Source organism: Numenius arquata, chromosome 23 (assembly GCF_964106895.1).
Source record: "Numenius arquata chromosome 23, bNumArq3.hap1.1, whole genome shotgun sequence".
In the NCBI taxonomy this organism is placed as follows: Eukaryota; Metazoa; Chordata; class Aves; order Charadriiformes; family Scolopacidae; genus Numenius; species Numenius arquata.
The window spans coordinates 7,058,073-7,078,818 of NC_133598.1; the positions used below are offsets into that span (position 1 = coordinate 7,058,073).

Consider the following 20,746-nt stretch of genomic DNA (forward strand, 5'->3'; position numbering starts at 1 on the left):
TCTGCTGCCCCGTCACCAAATCCTGCCAGGGTGGGAGCCCGGACCCCCCTCCCTGCAAGGGACCCCGAGGGGTGTCCCCGGTGCACGGTACCAGGAGGCGGCTCCAGCCGGTGGGTGTCCGGAGGAAGGCGCTGCTCCCTTCCCGCACATAGACCAGGCTCCCCTCGGGCACGGCGCTGCCCGACTTCAGCATCAGCTCCTTGGACCTGAAGACCCACGTCTGGCGCTGGGGGGGATGGAGGGGTTCAGGGACCTGCTGTGGGGTGCGGGGCAGCTGGACAGCCTGGGGGGCTTGCCTGCGGCCACAGCCAGCACGCACCTGGAGATCGGCATGGGAGTCCGGCTGGTCCGTCCGAGGGATGTCGGCATCTGGAGAGCCCGGAGAGGAGGGGGGGGTCGCAAGGTGCCCCGGCACAGGGGCTACATGCTCCCGCAGGAACTGGCCCCGCAGGGACATGGTGGTGGTGGGAGGTGGGTGGGTGGGAGAGCCAGCTGCGGTGCTGGGGACCCGTGCAGGGTGGCACCCAGGAAGGGAGCCGAGACTTCGCAAAAGGTGCTTCTGAGGAGGCTGGAGCCCCCAGAACACCCAAAAAAAATGCCCTTACCTGCTGCCCAGCCTGCGTCGGCGGCTCCCTGTGGAGGCAAGCGGGGCCCGCTACTGCCACCAGGCACAGGGATGCCCTTCCCGGGGCACCGGGAGGGGACAGGGTCTCTCTTGGGGACAGCGAGGCCGTGGCTTACCGGCTGCTTGCAGGGTGGCTGGGCACGGACGGGATAAACCCTCTGGAAGGAAAGACAGGCTGTTTGCGGGGAGCCCCTCGTGCTGTGCACGCTCACACGTGTGTGTGCTCTGGCACAGGCGTGTGCACAGCCTGCGCTCAGCCTTACATTGAGGTAGAGGAGACCTGGTGCTCCGGGGGGGCCGGGGGGACCAGGAGGACCGGGGGGACCTCGAAGACCCTGCAGTAAAGCGGTGTGGAGATTGGACTGGGCTATTTTGGTGCTGCCTTTGGGGGGCAGCTATGACACCCCCTTGCTGTCCCCTATCCCTCCCGCTCCGTTCCCCTCCCGGGGCTGAACCTCCCGGGACGGGAGCCGGGCCCTGTCTCTCACATGGGGGATGATTGCTCCGTAAACCTCCGGCTCCTCTTTGCCGCCCTGCAGAGAAGAGAGAAGACTGAGGCTGATCTCCATCATCTTCCCCCTCTCCATCCTCCATCCCTCCCTCCTCCATCCCTCCATCCTGTGTCCTCCATCCCTCCATCCTCCATCCCTCCATCATTCATCCCTCCATCCTCCATCCCTCTATCCCTCCATCCCTCCATCCCTCCATCCCTCCATCCCTCCATCCTCCATCCCTCCATCCTGAGTCCTCCATCCCTTTATCCCCCATCCCTCCATCCCACAAGCCCTGTGAGGCTGGCGGTGGGGTGAGCTGTGGTGTGGGGCACGCAGAGCAGCCTGGGCTCTGGCAGGAGGGTCCCCACAGCCAGGCTGGGGTCCCCAGGCACCCCTTGCTGTGACGGGACCCCACGAGCTCTGAGGACTCACCGTTTGGTACCCGCTGATGGGCACCCAGGAGCTGGACTGGCTGCCGGTGCCGTGGAAGGGGAGGTGACCTGGCTTGCACCCGTGTTCCCCGTAGCAGCACCCCTGGGCGAGCCGCAGAGAGAGGCGCGATTAGAGCCTGTGCTGGGTGGTGGGGATGCAGGGGTGTGCGCTGTGTGCATGGCTGTGCACGTGTGTGTGCATTGGTGTGCACACGTGCATTTCCATGTGCCGCAGGGGATGGTGTGATTTGCCACCCCTGCCCCGTGCCCCAGCCCGTCTGGGGACTCTGGTGGTGCCGCCAGGGTGAGGTGAAGGCGGGCAGTGCCCTGGCACAGAGGCAGCACGTGGGGCTCTGGGGTTCACGCTCAGGGTGTGGGAACGGGACCCCCCCCCAGCCAGCTCCCCCCACCCCGGTGCCCGTGGCTACAAACCCTCTCTCCAGGGTCGCCCTTTTCTCCCTGGAAGGAAAGCAGAGAGGTCCCATCAGCACCCCGGCTCCGGGGTCTCCGTGGAGCTGTTTGGTCTTGGCACCAGCACTGGGGGGTGGCCGTGGCCACGCTGTCCCCGTGTCCTCGCTGCCAACACCCACCGCCCACGGTGCCCGCTGCCCTGGCTCACCTTGGGGCCCGGTGGCCCGGCCGATCCCCGGTGCCCTGCGTGGCGCGAGTCGCACTGGAAGGAGAGGACGTGCCGGGGTGAGCACAGGGGCTGCCCCCCTCCCCAAACACCCGCAGCCCCTGGACCCCCGACTCACCCTGTAGTCCCCTGGTGGCCCCGGTGGCCCCATGGGACCAGGCATGCCCGGGGAGCCGGTCTCTCCGGTCCGGCCAGGGCTCCCCGGCATGCCTGGCAGTCCATGTTCGCCCTTCTCACCCTGCCAGCACACAGAATGTGACACGGCCAGCACCCCATGTCCCCCCGGTCCCTGCTGGGGCAGCCCTGGAGCCCACCCGATGGGCTCGGTGCTGGGGGCTGCTCCCCGGGGGGACAGAGCGAGGGGCTGGAGAGCCCGGCTGCTCCATCCCCACCCCAGTGGCTCTGCTCCGGCCCCAGCTGAGCTGGGACCCCCTTACCTTTAGCCCAGGGAATCCCGGCTCCCCTCGGAGCCCTGGTTTGCCAGGGAGCGATGCAGGTCCTGTGGGACCAGGGGGTCCTTCGTGCCCAGGCACTCCAGGGGGACCCTGGGGCCCTGGGAGCCCTGGTGCCCCCGGGGGTCCGTCTGGCCCAGGTGAGCCTGGAGACCCCAGAGGTCCTTCAGCCCCAGGGAAACCGGGTGGTCCCACAGCCCCTGGTGGGCCAGGGGGTCCTGGCTGCCCTTCCCGCCCAGGGACCCCTGGGGGGCCTTCATGGCCTGGGTAACCTGGGGGTCCGGGTGGCCCAGGGGGACCTGGGGGCCCCCGGTTCCCTGCAGGACTGGATGTTCCCAACTGCTTGTCGGGTTGGAGGGAGAAAGAAAAGAGAGAGCAGAGTTGGTGAACGGCCATGTCCCATCCTCTGGTCCCCCTCCCCTGGGCTGCCCACTCCCACCAGGTGCCCCAGCCCTCCCCATCCTGAGAGTCCAGCCAGGGATGGTGTCCATCCCTGCAGCCAGCACCAGCATCACCCACCCACCCTGGCATCGTCTGCCTGTGCACCCCACCACGGCACCCACCTTGTTCTCTGATCCCTCGGGGAGGGTGGCAGGTGCAGGTGGGCTCCTGGATCCCCAGGCGCCTGGTGGTCCTGGGGGCCCCGGTGGTCCTGGAGGACCTGGGGGGCCCCGGGGACCCTGGTGACCGGGCTGCCCTGGGCTGCCAGACTTCCCTCTCTCCCCAGAGAGTCCGGGCTGGCCTCTCTCCCCTGGGGACCCTCGGTCGCCTTTCTCTCCCTGTCGGGGAAAGACAGAGCCTGGTGCCCACCGTGGGGACCTGCTGCCCCCCTGCCAGGGGACACCTGAGTTCCCCAGCAATCCAGACCCCACAGCGAGAGTACAAAGCCTGAGCAGAAAAGGTTCTGCATGGCCAAAAGAGCCGTGGGATTTCTCCCAGCGGGTCCTGTGGGTCCTCATCCCTCTCCCTGGGGGGAACACTGCACCTTTGGGCCAGGAGGGCCAGGGGGGCCAGGGCGCACGGGGCAGACGCAGCCGGAGCCGTTGTACATCTGGAGAGGGAGGGAGTGATGAGCTGCGGGATGGGAACCCTGGCTGCAGGGTCTGGCACGGCCGTCCTGTGCCCACCCCTCACCTGGAGAGCTGGGTCCGTCTGTGGGGCTGGGGGCTCCCACCGGGGCAGCGCCTTCGCCGTCGGCTGTGCAGAGGAGAGGGGGGGCTGAGTGTGAGACCCCCCCGAACACCATTCCCTGTCCCCTGCAGCATCGTCCTCCTCCCACCCTACCAGCCCATGTCTCCCAGAGCCCTCTCTGGGTATCCATCACAGGCTGCCCCCCCCAGGGACCAGGACCCCTCCACACCTTGATCTGCAGGAACTCCTCTTCCTCTGCGCTCCCTTCGAAGATCTCTGGGGTGACTGTGGGTCGGTGCTGCTGGGATGGGTGGGGAGAGCTCAGCGTGGGGCTGGGGGAGATCCTGGGGGGCATGGGGACCCTCCCGGCACCCGGGGTGAAGGCTGAGCCTCAGCGCTGCCATGGGGGGGGACACTGGGAGCTGCCGCAGCTCCTTTTTGAGGGGGCAGAGACTTGGAGCAGGGCACAGATAAGGGGAAGGATGTGGTGAGGAGCTCGGCAGTGGCTGGGGAGTTTTTTGGGGGGGGAACATTGCCCCGGGGAAAGGCACCTTTCCTCGTGTGCGTGGCAGGGCACGGCCTGGGCTCTTCGCTGCCCCCCTGGTGAGGGGCTCCCGGCGTCGGGGGGCTATTGCCAGTGGGGGTTTGCTCAGCAGCACCTTTCGCGTGGGCTCCATGCTGCCGGCATCTGCATCTGCAGGAGCAGAGGGACGATGGGACAATGGAGGGGGACTGGGGTGACACAGCACTCCCGGTTCCCAGCACTCGCTGCGGCCACAGTGGTGCCACCAGCAGCCCTGGACCCCGGCACCCCACACCTCACCCTCCAGCCTTATGCCTGAGGTGCCCCCCCCTTGCTGGGGTGCAGGAGCTGGGGGTGCTGGGGAAGTTGTGCCCCCGTCCCACCGTGCCTACCTTCCTCCCCGTCCAGGGCGGGCGCTGTGGGGGCCGTGGGGCTGCTGCCTGGATCCGGCGTTGTGTCCTCTGAGCCCAGGGGGTAAAACCACTGGGCCGTGGTGGGTGGCAGGCGCCCGGCCAGCACCGAGAGGATGCAGAGCGTGCGGAGGAGGCGCTGGGGGCTGCCGGACCCCATGCCGCTGCCTCGGGGCCAGACTGTCCAGGACAGGGGTGCTTGGCTCATCCTGTTCACCCGCACCGTCTGCTCTGATGGCCCTGGCACAGCCCCCGCTGTTATCACAGCGGCCCCCGCGCCGCCCAACACGCCCCTCGCCCGCCCCGGCACCCACGCCCCGTGGGACGCATCTGGCGGGGGGGAGGGCTGAGCACCCGCGCAGCCAGGTCACCCACCCTTCGTCCTGCCGGCCAGGGGCAAGGAGGCCAGCGGGAACCGTGGGAAAGGCAGCCAGGGCCAGGAGGAACCGCTGGGACCAAGGCGAGGGAGGGCCAGGGAGGAGATGCTGCCTGGAAATGGGGAGTAAAACCAGCGAGGAGGGGAGTGCAGGAAGGGGCTGGCTGAGAGCAGGGGGCATCGGCCGCAGGAAGAGCAGCCGAGCGCTCTGCGGGGTTTGCCCGGGCACCGGTACCTCGTGCCAGGAGGGGACAGAGACCGGCTGACGGGTGGGTCGGTGGGGACAGGGCTGCGAGAGCCTGGGAGGTGTCGGGGTCCTGCAGCGTGTGCAGTCACCGTGTCCCACTGTGGGGGCAAAGAGCCCTGCGCCTCACCAGCTCCATCAGGGCCACCCTTGGCTGGGGGTCTCCAGCCCTCTCTGAGCCCCAGACCTCCTTCTGCCCCTGCCTTGTGCTGACCTGCAGCCTCTCCCCGGGGATGGGGCAGCTCCAGACCCTGTGGGGTGAGTGGCAGGGAAGCAGCAGCCAGCCCGGACCCCCACAGCCTCGGGAACCCCCAAACACCACTGAAGTTGGGAAAGGGGTACAGGGAACCCAAAGCGCCCTGGGGCTGGGGGTCCTGTGCACCGAGCATCAAACACCGTGCACTGAGCACCCTCCTTGGCTGCAGGGCTGTCACCGGGGTGGGGGGCAGCACAGCTGTGGGGTACACCAGCCCCTCTCCACCGCGCAGAATGGTGCTGGGATGGCTGGGAGGAGCCGTGCCTGGCCAGAGGAGGGGGGGACAGCCCCCGGGGCTGCACAGCGAGAGCGTGCCCATCCTCTGCGCTCCCCGCCAGCCGCCAGCGCTGCTGCCGCGCTGCCTCCTCCCGCAGACACAACAGTCTCCCCAGCGGGCGCTCGGCGCTGCCAAGGCCTGATAAGGTGCCGCGGCCCCAGCGGGGACTGGGCACCTGTTTGGGTTTGGTCCTTGCTTGGACACTGTGTCAAGGCTGGCGCCTCTGCCCCAAGTCACGGCCACCGCGCAGCAGTGCAGGGCAGGGGCTCCGGGGCACTACCGGGTGCCGATGCCTTGCAGAGCCCCTGTACCGGCTGGGAGGGGAGAAAGGGAACTGGGGAGCAGGGGGGACACGGACCCTGCCTGCCCACCCCACGTCCTACCTGCCTGCCCATGCCCAGCTCGCCTGCATGGCAGAGAAAATATGGTTGCAGTAGCCCCCACATTCAAGCCAATTTAAGCACAGATGTGCTCACCTGTGAGATGAGTTTGGAGTTCTCAGCCTGAGCCCTGCGTTGCAGGCTGTCTCTGTTCATCTCAAGGGGGCTGCGATGTGCTGGGTCCTTTCCGTGCGTGGCCAGGCTGCGAGAATGCTGAGGAGGTGGCTTTTTGTCCGCTCGCTGCTCCCCACCTTCCTCCCTCTTGCCTGTTTAATCAGGGCAAATGAAACAAGTGCCATCCAAGTGTTGCACCCACACGGGGCCCGGTGCCTGCTCCTGTCCCTCTGTTATGTTCCTGGGCACAACCAGAGCTGCATCCCGGCATGATCCCCCTCATGTCTCTGTCATGGAGCAGCCTGCTGAGCCCTGCTGCTGGTGCCTGGGGACAGGCCTGCCCCACGGCGAGCGGGGATGGGGCAGGAGCTGCAGGAGCTGTGGGAGCTGCTGCCCTGGGGCAGGATGCCCTCGGGGCAGCCCAGGTGTGTTGCATCCCCTTGCCTTCTGGGGTCCCTTTGAAGCTTTGGCCACCCCCAGGAGGCTGCCCCACGTCCCCCCCGCTGCACCGAGCCCCACACCACGGCCCTGCAGTGGGGCCCAGGAGCGGCTAACGTCCAAGTATTTAATAACAGTTAATTGCCACGTAGATGGTGCGGAGCGCAGTCGCAAACCCCAGCGGCTGCCGCTGCTCAGCCCGGTCCTCGGGATGTGGCTGTTCCCTGCTCGCTGTGCTTGTCCCGCAGCACCGCAGGGGCTGGGCTGGCTCCCTGTGTCCTGCAGGGTGAAGGTCACCATCCTCACAGGCTGCACCACGTCCCCGTTGGTGGTGGGGATAGTCGTGGTCATCTCGTCCATCTTTGTGGAGCACAGGGTGGTGGCTTCGCCAGCGTTGACCAAGGCCAGCGTGGTGACATGGCCAGCACACAGATGCTGTGCCAGTGTGTCCCTGGGCATGCGGGACAAAGCTCCCTGCAGCGCTCAGCCGCTCTTTGTCCCATGTCATGAGTTCAGCCTGGTCTCTGCCTTACCCCTGGCCACAGAGGATCCTGGCCCTGGGACAGAGAGAGGGGGTCTCTCTGCCCCCTTTCCCCCCACCCCAGCGAGCCGGGCATGTTGGGGACAGCTCGTGCAAGGCCAGCCCAGGCGCTGTGGCATCTCCAGCAGGGCAGGGGCAGCGGGGCTGTGCTTGTGCCGGAGCTTATCCCACCCCGGGCTGTATCCAGGACCCCCCTGCCACATCCAGGCGGGTCCCCCCGGCTGCCCCGAGCCCGGCGATGGCTGAGATGCCCCTGGGTGCAGCTCGCGGGTCAGCAGACCCCCGGGTGACTCTCGGGGACCTGTCCCCCCGAGCACAGGGACCGGTCCCTGCCGTCTCCCGGCTCTCCCGCGGTGCTGTCCCACCGCCCGTGCCCGGGGAGGGATGCTCGGGCTCCCCGCCCACTCGCCTCCCGATTTCCTAAATAGCCACTAGGTGCCGGCAGCTTTCAACTTATCACGGGCTTGTGCGGGGCCGGGGGGGGCGCGGGGAATCGGCGGGTGCGGGGTCTGGGGGCGCGGGGACCCAGCGGGTGCGGGGCCAGGGGGCGCGGGGAGCCCGCGGTGCCCCCCGGGGGTCGCTGGCAGACGGGGGCTGAGCTGCCCGCGGTGCTGTGTTGCCGGCAGCGCTTTTGCTCCCGCCGGAGACCCCCGGGCCCTGGAGCCCACCCCGGGCTGCCCCACGCTGGGGGTCTCGGGCACAGCCCCCGTACGGTGTCCGTCCCCCTACCCCCGGTTCATCCCAGTCGCTCTCAGGACGGGGCGGGCGGCGCCGGGCAGGCTGTCGGGGCGGCTGCCGGGGGCAGCGGGGCTGCGAGGGGGCGGCGGGTGGTCTGCGGGGCGGACGCGGGGCCGGGGGGTCTCCGGGCTGCCCGGCGCCGGAGCTGCCCCGCCGGTGGCGCCGGTGCCGAAGCCGCCCTCCCCGGTGCCGAAGCCGCCGGTGCCGCCGCCTCCGCCGTCCCCGTCGGGCGGGGAGCGTCTCTCCCCGGTGGCTTCCCGGTGGCGGCGGGGGCGGCCCCGCCGGTGGCCCCGGTGCCGGCGGCGGGAGGTGTGGCCAGGGGCCGCATAAAGCCTCCGTCGCCGCCGCCGCCCCGCGCCCGCCGCCAGCCCAGCGCCGCCAGCAGCGGGGCCGGAGCGCGGGCGCGGAGCGGGGCCGCCATGCGGGGGGCGGCCGGGCGCGCTCTGCCGCTGCCGCTGCTGCTGCTGCTGCTGGCGGCGGCGGCGGGGCCGGTGGGCGGCGAGGAGGCGATCCAGTGCCCGCCGTGCTCGGAGGAGCGGCTGGCCCGCTGCAAGGCTCCGCAGGGCTGCGCGGAGCTGGTGCGGGAACCGGGCTGCGGCTGCTGCGCGACTTGCGCCCTCGGCCGCGGAACCCCCTGCGGGGTCTACACCGCCCGCTGCGGCGCCGGGCTGCGCTGTTACCCCCCCCGCGGAGTGCCCCGGCCCCTGCACACCCTCATGCACGGCCAGGGCATCTGCACCGACCTGGCCGACGTCGAGGCCATCCAGGAGAGCCTCCAGCCCCCAGGTAAGGCCGGCCCCGCGGTGAGGGGTGGGTGCCGGGTTGCCAGCAGCGGCCCCCGAGCAGCCCCTGTTTGCGCCAACCTGCTGGCCGCGCGCTTGGCAAGAGTTGGGGCTGTGGAGCGGGGGGCTCTGCCGGGACCCTGCAGCGGGATGGGACAGCCCCGGGATGGGGATGATGGAGTGCATCCCAGGGAGGGAGCAGCGCTGAGCTCCCTCAGCCGGGTACCAGCGGGTCACATTTGTGCCGTCCTTACCCACCGCTGCCACGGCCGGTGGCTCCGTGCCTGTTGCAGTGGGGTGCTTCGCAGGGACTCGTCACCCACCGTGCCCTGGCTGCAGAGTGCCCCTGGACGGCAGGGCAGCCGGGGTCCCGCAGGCACCCGCGGCTCTGGGATCAGGTCCCAGCTGCCGGGGGAGCTTCCGTTGCACGGTGACCCCTGCACTCCCCCTTCCCCGGGGATGCTGCCGGCAGCTCTGCCTGCGCTGCCAGGAGGAAACAGGAAAGAGGCCTCGGGGCACCTGCTTCCCTCACCGGCAGGTTGGGCTGGGCTCTGTGCCGGGGCTCTGTGTCCTTCCCCGGCCGGGCAGGACGGGGGGGGTGTGGGCAGCAGGCAGAGCCAGGCTGGAGAAACCCACTGCCCGTGGGCTCTGCCCCAGCCTGTCTGCCCCAGGACCCTCTCGCAGGTGTTGATCGTGGCCCCCCTGCCACCCCCGTGGTGCTCGGGTAGGGTCTGGGTGCCAGGAGCAGAGCTGGAGGTGGGAGCCCAGACCCAGAGCTGTGCAGGTCGCGCTGTGGCTTTGACAGCGGGAATGGAGCTGGCCCTTGGGGCTGAGCGTGGAGAACTGGCCCATGGGGCTGGCCCATCGGTGGGTCTGGCTGCCACATTCCCCCCCTTCCCTGTCTACGGGCTGTGATGGGGACCACATCCCCTGGAGCAGGGGAGCAGCATCCCACCATGGGACAGTTCACAAGCTGGCTTGGCCCTGTGTCCCCACATGGGGTCACCTCATGCTCCCCGAGGGGCAGAAGGGGCTGGAGCAGCTCCCAGATGCCAGCTCCCAGATCCCAGCTCCGTTCCCTCTTCCCATGGCTGGTCCATGACAGCTCTGCCGGTGTCCCCATGGTGAGGAGGGACCTTCACAGGTGGGGACAGGAGTTGGCTGCGAGTGCTCGGCATGGGGTCTGCGGTGGAGGCCCCTGCCCTACCTGTCCCTGGTCCCACATCCTGCAGGAGCTGTCTGGGCTCCCTGGCCCGGGGCTGCGTCGCGCTGCCAAGGCCTGTTGGTTTTGGCCGTGCCCCGTGTAACGCAGCATTTTTTCCCAGAGCCTTTAGGAAACAGACTTGCAGTTTTTTCCCCTTCCTTCCCGCGGTGATTTGGCTTTGCTGGGACGGGTGGGTGGCCGTGGGAGCCGGGCACCGCGCCTGCCCGCAGCGTCGCAGGTGGCAGAATGGGGGAGCGGGCAGCAGTGAGCCCCTTCGCCCGGGACAGCCCGGCAGGACGCGGACAGGACACCCCGCAGGACATCGCTCGGTGCAGCCCCAGTGGGAAGGTCCCGGTGGGACGTCTGAGCTGCGGGCCCCTGTCCCGCTCCAGCCAGCGGGGGACAGGGGGCTGCAGGCTCCATCGCTCCCACCGCAGCCCTGCCTGGCATAGGGAGGGCACCCTGGCACGGCCGGTGCACCCAACGGGTCCCCTCTGGGTGAGCAGAAGGGACTTAAATGCTTATTTAGAGGCAGGGGTGTATGGAGCAGGTGCCCCCCGGCTGCGCCCGTGTCCGCCGGCGCTGAGCGGGTGCCGGGCGAGCGGAGGCTGCGGCGGGCGGGCGGCTGGGAAGCGGTTAACGTGCAGCTCGTACAGTAAACACTTTGTCTGGGGGCTCGGCCCGGGGGGCTCTGCATTCCAGGGAAGAGGCTGGGATCGAGGGGGCTGGGCTGAGGCCGGGCTTTCCGAGGGGCTGGGCGATGGCTCCCTGCTCCAGTGCCAGGAAACAGCCTCTCCGCTTGCCTGGGACCTGTGGAACCCATGGGATGGGGCTTTCTAGGGAGCGAGGTGGTTGCTCTCTTGACCCAAGACCCTTTCCCGTGGCTGCGGGTCTGGGGACCTTGTGCAGGACCCTGGTCCCTGTGTCCCGCTCCCAGCCCTGCCAGCTCCCGGGGCATCCCGCTGCTCGGCCGGAGCCCTGTGATGGGACTGGACCCGGCAGGTTCCAGCCGTGGCTTTTGGGCACAGCCTGTGGGTGCCAGGGGGAGGCAATGGCTGAACCCGTGTGTGGCAGCTGGGAAGAGGTGAGGACATTTTTCCTCAGCACGCGACGAGTGATTTAATGCTGGGTAAATAATTATGTCTGGGCGCATCCCGTGTGGTCGCTGTAAGCAGTGGCGGGGAGGGATCCTGTTCCTTTCCCGTGTTCAGTGGCCAGGAGGGCCAGCAGTGGCCAAGCCCCGGCTGGACGGTGCACGGGCAGCGAGAACAGGCTGGATTCAGCTCCTGGCGATGTCCACCCCACATGTCCCTCACTGCCCCGTTCCGCCCGCTCAGGGGGCCAGGCGAGGCTGTTGCCCTCTCCCAGCTGTCCCTGGGGATGGGGTCTGGCCTTCGCCCATGGCTGGGTTTCTCCGGGCTGGGCACTGCTCCTGGCAAGGCTCTGGTCCCTACGGGCGACAATCTGCCTCTGCATCCCTCACACCCCCTCCTGCATCCTGACGTCTCCTCCGTCTGGCTCACGTCGGGCGCTGAGCCGGGAGGCGCAGATGTGCTTGGCCGTGTTGGAGCACGGCAGGGCTCAGCGTGTCCCTGTGGGATGGGGATGGGCCAGGCTTCCCGGCCAGTGTCCCTGGCCAAGGGACACTAGGTGCCTGGTGCCTGCGCCCCTGCCACCCCCATGGCCTGGCTCTCCATGCTCCGCCGGGGCCAGCGCTCGGCAGGATGAGCACAGACTTCCCCGCGCCAGCGCCTGCCAAGTCGAGAGCCCCAGTGGCCAAGAGAGCCCGCGGTGCTGCCAGGACCACCCGCAGGCAGCACCAGGGGTGCCAGACGGGGAAGCGGAGGGTGCTGGGACTCACCGCAGCTCGTGCCGTGTCGGCCGTAGACACGTGGATGTCTCCCCTCTGGCCCATGGGGCACGTGGGGTCCTTTGCCCCTGGGCTGGTGGAGCAGTGGGGAGCGGGGCTGGAGCTGTGGGGGTCCCTGACAGTTGTCCCTCTCCCACGGACACACACGCGGTCCTGAGGCTTCGCTCACTGCCCCGGGCTCTCCTCCCACGGGAGCCGCGCGGTGGAGCCCGGAGCCCTTCATTACTCCCTCGGGCTCAGCGCGGTGAATCACAAGTTCAGCATGTGACCAACCTCATTTGCAGCTCCCGTTAATTGAAGGCGACGCTGAATGACTCGTTTGTGTCTCCTGTCCATGGACTGAGGAGAAGGCCGGGCAGAATCCTCCTGCTGCCGGGACGGGGCAGCCGGTCTGCACAGCCAGCGAGGACAGCACCCGTTCCCATCCCCTTGGCATCCACTTCCATCCCAAGCCAGCCAGAGGGGCTTCCCCCAGCCCTTGGCCAAGTGGGAACCCCCCTCCACTCTACCTGTCCTCCCCTGTCGCTTGGAGACCTCTCTCTGCCTGCACGGCCCCAGCCGTCACCGGCAGCACCAGGGGGATGGTGGCCGGTCCATGGGATGCCCTGGGTGGCCACGGTGGAGCAGGATGCGATGGAGAGGTGTGGGAAGGCTCAGGGACGCCCCACAGGCACCAGCACTGCCAGGCTGGCATCCAGATGGTGCTTCCCAAGGGATGCTCCGGGAGCGATGCGGGGGGCTGGCGGGCTGGGGGCCTCCAGGCGCCACAGAAGTTGCTTTTTCCATGTCTTTGTGTGTGAGTGTGAGGAGTTTCCTCGTCCAGCTGGTGCAGAGGGATTGCTGAGGGGTTGCTTAGCGGGTGGGAAAATCACCACGAAGACTGCAGCGATCCCTGCAGTGGGGAGGGATCCTGGGGCTGGTGTGTGAGTCGGGGGGGGGGGGCAGCTCAGCCCCCCTGTGTCGGGGGGATTGCGGGTCCCAGAGCTCTGTCCCCCGAGCCCAGTGCCGGGAGAGAGCCGCCTCGCTGCCCAGAGGCACCGACGTTTCATGTGACCTTATGAAAATGTTACTGGCATCTGGTTTTATTTAAGCCGAGAGATTCGATGCTCTGAAGGGGACTGGCGGGGGGAGGAGGGGTGTTTGTCTGTGCTGGGGGTGGGTGAGGGCTTCCCCCGGGGCAGAGCGGGCAACGGCCGGTGCCTCCCGGTCCTGTCTTCCATGGAGATGCCGGGACTTTGGCATGTGGCCCCCGCTGGTGCCAGACCTCCCACCTGGCTCTTCCTCACATCTCTCCCCGAGAAGGTGCAGGGGGGAGGCAGGGGAGGGAAGGAGCACCGCTGCCTGAGCCCCCCCCCCCCCCCGAACTCCACTCCCTGGCTGGGCTCTGCTGCTGGTACCCGTGTTGCGCCACGGCCCCGTGGTTGGTGCCACCGGGGCTGGTGTGCGCCAGGGCTGGCATCACTCTGCATGGGGTCCTGGAGACTTTGGGTTTGTGTTTCAAATTTCAAGGGCATGAGCCATTTCCTGGAAAAAATTGACAGATTAAACAAAAAGCAAATAACAGGAATGAAGAAGAAGGATTTGATCGGGGCTTCGCTGTGAACTTTAGCCAGGCTGCTGGGAACCGGTCCAGGAACCCTTCACTGCAGGGGAGCCGCCGTGTGAGGTGCTGATGGGAGACCAGGGCCGGGATCCCACGGGGATGTGGTGGGCAGGAGGCTGTGGCTCTGACCCTCCTGCCTGCTCCTGCCTGCTCCTGCCTGTCCGTGGGAAGGGCCAGTGCCCGGCATCACCCCGGCATCCTCCGTCCCTGCTGCTGTGAGCCCCTGGGTGCTTCCACCCGTGCTGCACCATGACTGCCCCCCGCCTGCTTTGGGAAGGTTTTTCCTGTTGCTGGCTGCAATATTGATTAGTATAAGCCCAGCCCCGGGATAAACTCGGGCAGGGAGCCCTGGCCGCTTTCCTCTTACAGCCCAGGTGGGCTGGGAGTCAAAACGCTGCTCGGGCTGTGCCTGACGTGGCTCTGAGTGCAGGTGGGACCCCAGCTCCTCGAGGCGTCCCCCCTCCACAGGGCGTTAATGGGCCCCAAACCAGAGGGACCGGCAGCTTTTTAAAAAATCACGATGAGAGCTCGTGTCTCATGACACCCCGTCCAGCTGCCAACATCTGGGATTGCAGTTTGGCTGCGCTCCTGGCGCAGGCGAGGATGCCAAGCGCCGCCTTTCGGGATTGGCCCCGCAGGAGATTAGCTTTCTTATTCCTGGAATTTCTTCTTTCATGTCTTTGCGGGGGCTGTGCCCCGTGGCAGAGCACGGCTCCACTCCCGGCCGCGGCGCCCGGTGCCGTCCCAGCCTGGCGGGTGCTCAGCACCGCCCCGGTGCAGCTCCGGTGCCCCCATTCCCCCTGCAGCTCCTCAGAGGCAGCTTTTGGGGGGCACCAGGGTCTCGCTGGGGCTCCCTGGTGGGCAAGCACCCGGCGCCCAGTGGCACGTGGCTGGCCGGGGCACGGCCTGACCCTCGTGCCACGCAGCACACTGGATCAACTGCCCGGCGCTCTTGCAGCGTGCATTTGCCACCCTACAATAACAGACACATGGCAACAAGCCCGTGAATTGTGGCTAATGAGTCGTAAAAACTCCCAGGAGCCTTTCCCAGTGCTGCAGGAAGGTGGCAGGGGCAGGAGGGGACCCGGGGCTGGGGGTGACGCCTGTGGGGACTGGGGAGGGTGGCGTGGAGTCCGGCAGCACTGGCTACACATTGTGCCTGGGGGTGCAAGTTGCTCTGCGGAGGAACAGGGCACCGCAGGAGCGTCTCCATCCCTGGGGGCTGCCCCCTGGTGCTGAGCCCCCTCCTGTCTGTGTCCTTGCAGAGAAGGAGGAGATCGACCACCCCAACAACAGCTTCAACCCCTGCAGCATCCACGACCGCAAGTGCCTGCAGAAGCAGCAGGCGAAGCGGGTCAACAACGGCAACAAGATGCGCAACAGCGGGAGCCCGTACCACCGCGAGGAGACGCGGCCCATAGTGAGCACCGCGGGGCACTGGGGCGGCGCTGGGCTCGAGGGGGGGCAGGATGGGTGGTGGGGGTCCCGGGGTGCTGGGGTGGGGGCACTCGCCAGCCCCGCTGCCGGCTCAGCCCCCCTCCCCCCCCATTCCCGCAGGCGCAGGGCTCGTGCCAGAGCGAGCTGCACCGGGCGCTGGAGAGGCTGGCGGCCTCGCAGACCCGCACGCACGAGGACCTGTACGTCATCCCCATCCCCAACTGCGACCGCAACGGCAACTTCCACCCCAAGCAGGTAGGATATGGCTCTCTCCCATCACGGGGCGCCGGGGGGGGGGCACTGGGAAGGGGACACGGACAGACGGGCCAGTGCCGGGGCACAGCAGAGCCCACCCGTGGCTCCTTCGGTGGGAATCACCCTCGGGAATCACCCTTTGCAAAAGCCCCAGGGTGGGATGAGGGTGGCAAAGCCCTGATGAGAGCTCCTGGTTGCCGTTGCCAGGCAGCCCATGGGAATGGGGCTGTGGGGGCCAGGCTGGGTGCCCCTCACCGAACCTGTCCCCTCAGTGTCACCCGGCGCTGGACGGGCAGCGGGGCAAGTGCTGGTGCGTGGACCGCAAGACGGGGGTGAAGCTGCCGGGCTTCCTGGAGCTGAAGGGGGACTTGGACTGTCACCAGCTGGCAGACAGCATGTGAGCATCACCGTGGCAGCCCCGCGCCGTGCCGCGGCCAGGACAGCCACCGGGGCTGCGTAGGTGAGGAAGAGAGGGGACATGACTGCCGAGCAGCTCCCTGGTGCCAGGGGACCCCGGATCGCCACCACGCTCTGCGCCATGGGCTGCCCACGGCACGCGGCATGGCACCGCGACCTGTGCCATTACCACTAGCCACCACCGCTGAGGGGTCCCCAGCATATGCACAGACACTTGCGTGGACAGACACTGCCCTGGGAATGGTGTTGGGGTGCAGCGGGGGGGAGAGCACCCACCACGTGCTGCTGCCGCCCCTCGGTGCTGCTCTCGCTGCCGTGGTGCCCCCCCGGCTTTCGTCCCAGCCCCTCTGTGCTGCATTGTGGCTGGGGGACCTGGAGCTGTGATGGAGGCTCAGCTGCCAACCTGGCACAGCCGTGCTGGTGCCCTGTGGGGTGCCACGGTGCCCCCCCCGTCCGCAGTGCCTTGCCATCCATTCCGGACCTCTGCATGTGGCAGCATAAGTGCCTCGTCCTGCCATGCCATGGCTGCCTGGGCAAGGACCAGGGGAGCCCGTGCAACTGGGGGGGCCCAGAGAGACCCCCCAGACACCGACTGCCTGGGGCCCTCCCTGGCTCCGTCTCGCCCAAAACGTGTGCGCGCGATGGGCATCGCAGCCACGCTGAGCACTAAGAGACCTTCCCCCTCCCCACTGCAGCCCCCAGCCCCATGGCCTGGGAACCGCCTGGCACCCCCAGCCCGGCCCCGTCCCGCTCCCCGTGCAGGGACAAACCCGGCGGCCGCAGCGTTGTCCTCCTGCCCATCCCGTCTCCCCCTGCCCCGTCCCGGGGGCCCGGGCACCCCCAGGCGTGCATTGTGTCCCCACGGGCGCTGGGTCCACGGGGAGGGCTGGGGGACGAGGACAGCCCAGGAAACGCCTCCCATCAGGAAGGGCTTCTTTTGGTTTTGTTTTGTTTTTTTCTTCCCCAAAGATTTTTAATATTTAAAAAATGTCATTGGCGGGGTGTTAAAACCACCCATTAAAACCACCCGCTGAAATCCTCCATCTCCGTGGAACGGGGCACCGCCGGCGATGGTTTCTGTCTTCTCTTCTTCCAACTTGGCCAACGTGACAAAACGGGGACGAATTTCTGGAACGTCTCAGCGACAGGATCCGTGGGTTTCGCCAGCGCAAAGTTCTCAGCTGAGGCATTGTCACTATTTTTGTAACTATTTTTTTTCCTGCTTTCTCTTTGAAGCTCTTCTGTGGGAGCCAGCGGGGCTGGAAATTTTTCACCTAAATGTCTTTTAGGTGAGAAACGGCCGTGCTGGCTGCCATGGCAAGCCTGCCAAAGATGATTTTGCCATTCCCCCCCCCGACCCACCCCCTGGCTCTATGGCCGCAGTGGGAGGTTTTGGTTTTCTGTGCGGTTTCGCCCCGGCCACGCTGGCGGGTGCCATGGCCCCCGATGGGAACAAAATGTTTCAGTTTTAGTGAAACACCCTTTTGCCCCCCCGTTCCCCAGCGGCTCCGCGGTGGGTGCAGGGCGCAGCGGCAGCCCCAGCCCGGTGGGCTCGGCCACCCGGAACCCCCCTCCTCCCCTCCCGACACGGCCGGGGCAGCACCGGCAGAGCCACAGACCCTCTCCCGGTTTTGGGGCAGCCGGGGATGCTGGCGCTCGCCAGGGCACATTCCGTGTCCAGCTCAGAGGGCTCCAGCGTTTTGTATCGTCTCTCCTGTAGTTTAAGGCTGTATTTACACACGATCATATACCAGCGTAAGGCTCCCCCTCCCCACGCCGACGTGATTTCTCTCGGTTCCTCCTGGGCCAAGCCCGTCCCTTCGGACCCGCGTGTAGCACCCACTCTCTTTTACAGTAAACTTGAGCCTTTGTATCGTCAAAAAGAAAAAAAAAAAAAAGGTAATTACTGTATTTAATTTTCCCTGTGTTTCTATCGCGTGTATTTTAGCTTTGCATTGCTTTAAAGAAAAGGAGAGCGGGGGGAGCAAAGCAGAGGAGGAGCGAGGAGCCTGCGGGGATCCCACCCGGCTGGGAGCTGTGTTCCTGCGGTGCCGGCGTGTGCCGAACGGAAACGCTCCCCTTCCAAATGAGCCCAATTAAACCAGAAACCGCCTGCGACCTCGGCACCCTCCCGCCCCCCCCTCCCCAAACTCCCCCCGGGTGCAGCTCAGCGCAGGCTGGGCCCTGGGCTGCTCCTCACCCCCTACCGGGCAGGGACCCCCTTTGGCCACCTCCAGAGGCACCTGCTTGCCCCGTGCCAGGGGCTGTGGGCACGGGCGGCTGCAGAGCAGGAGAGGGGAGGCCGGGGTGGGGGGAGCTGGGGAGGGCGAAGGGGCTGGATCGCAGCCGCTTGGAAGTGGAAAAAATGCCTGAGCCGAGAGCGTCTGGTTTGTAGATCCCGGGACGGGGCTGCGGGAGCAGGGCCAGACCCTGCCTGCGCTCGGCAGCATCCCCAGCCCTGGGGGCCAGGGCCGGCACTGGGCATCCCGCCGGGGTGGGGACAGGCTCTGCCGTGCCGTCCCTGCTCAGGGACAGGGTCCCCTCAGCCTGGGGTACACCGTGCTGGGTTTGGGGTTCAGCAGCCCTGAAAACCCAGGCACCCACGCAGCCTCGGGAGGAGCTACACCGAGCAGGGATGGGGCAAGAAGCGAATGATTTTGTGCCTTGTCATGAGTCCCAGCTCAGCCTCTGCTCGGTGCAACCGCGAGAGCAGCCGGGATTGTCACCGCTGTCCCTGCACGGTGGCACAGAGCAGTGTTGGGGCCTGGAGATGGCACCAGGTGGGGACAAGGCACTGGACGGGCTTCAAAGTTGAGGGGAGGACAGGGACAGGCACCAGCTCGTGCCAGGGTGACGTGATGGTGGCCAGGGAGGGCTGCTGGCCACGCAGAGCTGTAGCCCATGGCATGTGTGCATGCTAGTGCCAGTGTGCATTGAGCATCATCGGTGCCGGTATGCACCGAGCATCACCAGCCCCACAAAGTGTTTCGGGAGGGTGTCAGGGGATGCAGGTGGGAGATGTCCCAGCGTGGGAACCTCCCGGCTGCCCGGTGCTCCTGGCCACGGCGCGGCATTTCACGGTGTTTGCAGCAACCGTGCTCACCAGGATGGCTGGAAGGTGGCGTTGCCTGCAGTGACATCGCAGGAGGACCATTGGGTCCCCGGCGTCGTGGCTCCCCGGGGCCGGAGGTATTGTCCGGGGCTGTTGCCAGCCCGGTGCTCCAGTTACCGGAGGCGCGCGGCCGGTGGTGCTCGGGGTTGTGCAAACAGCGTGGCGGAGCGGGGCCGCAGGCAGCCGGCTGCAGCCAATGCAGACAAGGGCTGTAATTTGCTGGCGCAGCACATCGGCAGCCGGACCAGGGACGACGCCAGCTCTGCTGGAGCCCAGCCCAGCACCCTGGCCTCGCGCCGATGGCTGCCCCGGGCTGCGGTTCCCTGCGTTGGGGCTCCCTGGGCTCTCTGTTGGGCCCCCCCCACTGCATCTGCCCCAGCCCTGATGGCTGCGGGGGCACCAGGAACTGGGCTTGGGAACCGATTTGGCTGAAAAACACGTGTGTGCGTCTGCATTTGGCAGAGCCGCTGCTGGGAGCATGGGGGCTGGTGCCACGGGGTCCAGGGGGGGTTGTTTGCCCCTTCCCACGATGCTTGGAGACTGAGGGCACCCAGCTTCCCCATGTGCCATCGCTTCTCCATTGGCCAAGGGAGGGCTGTGGCACTTTCCCTCTTCTGGAGGTCACCAAGAAGCCGGTGTCAGGAGGAAATTGAACCTTCCTGCACCCTCGATGTGTCTGAGCAAGGACGTTTTTGTGCAGGAACCCCCGTGGCCACTGCGCAACTCCCCACCCCACTGTCACCACAAAGCCACATTGGGGCTTTGTGTGTCACTCATGCAAGTGCACTTGTGTCCATGCACCCACATGCCCGGCAGGTGGGCACCGGTGCGATCCGTGTCCCCGTCACCAGGGAGAGCCCAGCCACACGCCGCAGCATCGGTGGTTTTCGGGGTGTCGCTGTGGTTGGGGACACGGGACATCACCCGCCATCGGCAGAGGCTGTTGGCAACACACCCGCCAGCCCGGCCAGGACAGGGGCTGGGTTTGTTACTAAATGGCTGGAACGGGACCCGGGAACCAAAACCAAGAGCCGCGCTTCCAGGAAGCCTGGGACAAACTTTGGAAGCCATGAGGAGCTCAGAGAATTGTTTGTTTTTTCCTGAATCCAGGTGGTTTTGGCTGAACTGTCCCTGCAGTGTCTGGGCCTGTGCTCCAGCTACGCTTCGCTGGGAAAGGATTTTCAATGAACTAAAAATTCCACGTACGGAAGATGGTGCTTGGCAGTGGGCCTGCTCCCCATCCCAAAGCGGGGAAAAGCAGCCACCCCAGTTCCCCAGGAGATGAACGCTCCCGGCTGTGGCTGGATTTGGCGATGCAGGGGAGCAGCACTGGGGACCGGGATCAGTGGGGACGGTGCTGGCCGGGCTCAGGGGTGGCAGCACCATCACCCCCCAGAGCATCGTTTGGAGCTGAAGCCTTTGAATGTTCATATTCCCCTCATGCCCATCACTGCTGTCGTGAGCAGCATCACGATAAACACGTCGGGGTGAAGCTGTGCTGGTTCTTGAGCTGCACAGCCCCGTGGGGTCCTAGGCCTGGGCACAGTGCTAATTAAATGCTGGTTAATGAAACCAATGTTGGTTAATGAAAAAAGATCTGCACACACCGGCAGCTCTGCCCTTATTGATGACTCCCAGCAGATGGGCAGGACGCAGGCAGGAGACAGGCAGGGTGCAGGCAGGGTGCAGGCAGGGTGCAGGAGGGTGCAGGCAGGGTGCAGGCAGGGTGCAGGAGGGTGCAGGCAGGGTGCAGGCAGGGTGCAGGAGGGTGCAGGCAGGAGGCAGGCAGGAGGCAGGCAGGGTGCAGGAGGGTGCAGGCAGGAGGCAGGCAGGAGGCAGGCAAGGTGCAGGAGGGTGCAGGCAGGGCGCAGGCAGGGTGCAGGCAGGAGGGACGGTGTCGTGCTGAGGCCCCTTGCCGGCGGCAGCACGCACTGCAGCGGGTCGCATCCTGCACACTCCGCGAGGGCCTAGGGGGTCCCTGCAGGGCCAGGGGTGCACA

The 20,746-nt window shown here is 67.1% G+C and overlaps 1 protein-coding gene across 1 annotated transcript; it reads left to right on the top strand.

Moving 5' to 3' along the window:
- Positions 1-8,486: 8,486 nt before the first annotated feature.
- Positions 8,487-17,513, top strand: IGFBP4 (insulin like growth factor binding protein 4). The gene is made up of 4 exons (XM_074162925.1): positions 8,487-8,853; positions 14,792-14,946; positions 15,084-15,218; positions 15,491-17,513. The coding sequence occupies exons 1-4, from the start codon at positions 8,487-8,489 to the stop codon at positions 15,617-15,619; spliced, it is 786 nt and encodes a 261-aa protein (XP_074019026.1). The 3' UTR covers positions 15,620-17,513.
- Positions 17,514-20,746: the final 3,233 nt, after the last annotated feature.

What these genes read in the sequence shown, in the direction of transcription:
- IGFBP4 (XM_074162925.1), top strand. Translation starts at nt 8,487, where the DNA reads ATGCGGGGGGCGGCCGGGCGCGCTCTGCCGCTGCCGCTGCTGCTGCTG. An exon ending in GGAGAGCCTCCAGCCCCCAG is followed by an intron (nt 8,854 to 14,791) that starts GTAAGGCCGGCC and finishes GTGTCCTTGCAG; the next exon opens with AGAAGGAGGAGATCGACCAC. An exon ending in GCGAGGAGACGCGGCCCATA is followed by an intron (nt 14,947 to 15,083) that starts GTGAGCACCGCG and finishes CCATTCCCGCAG; the next exon opens with GCGCAGGGCTCGTGCCAGAG.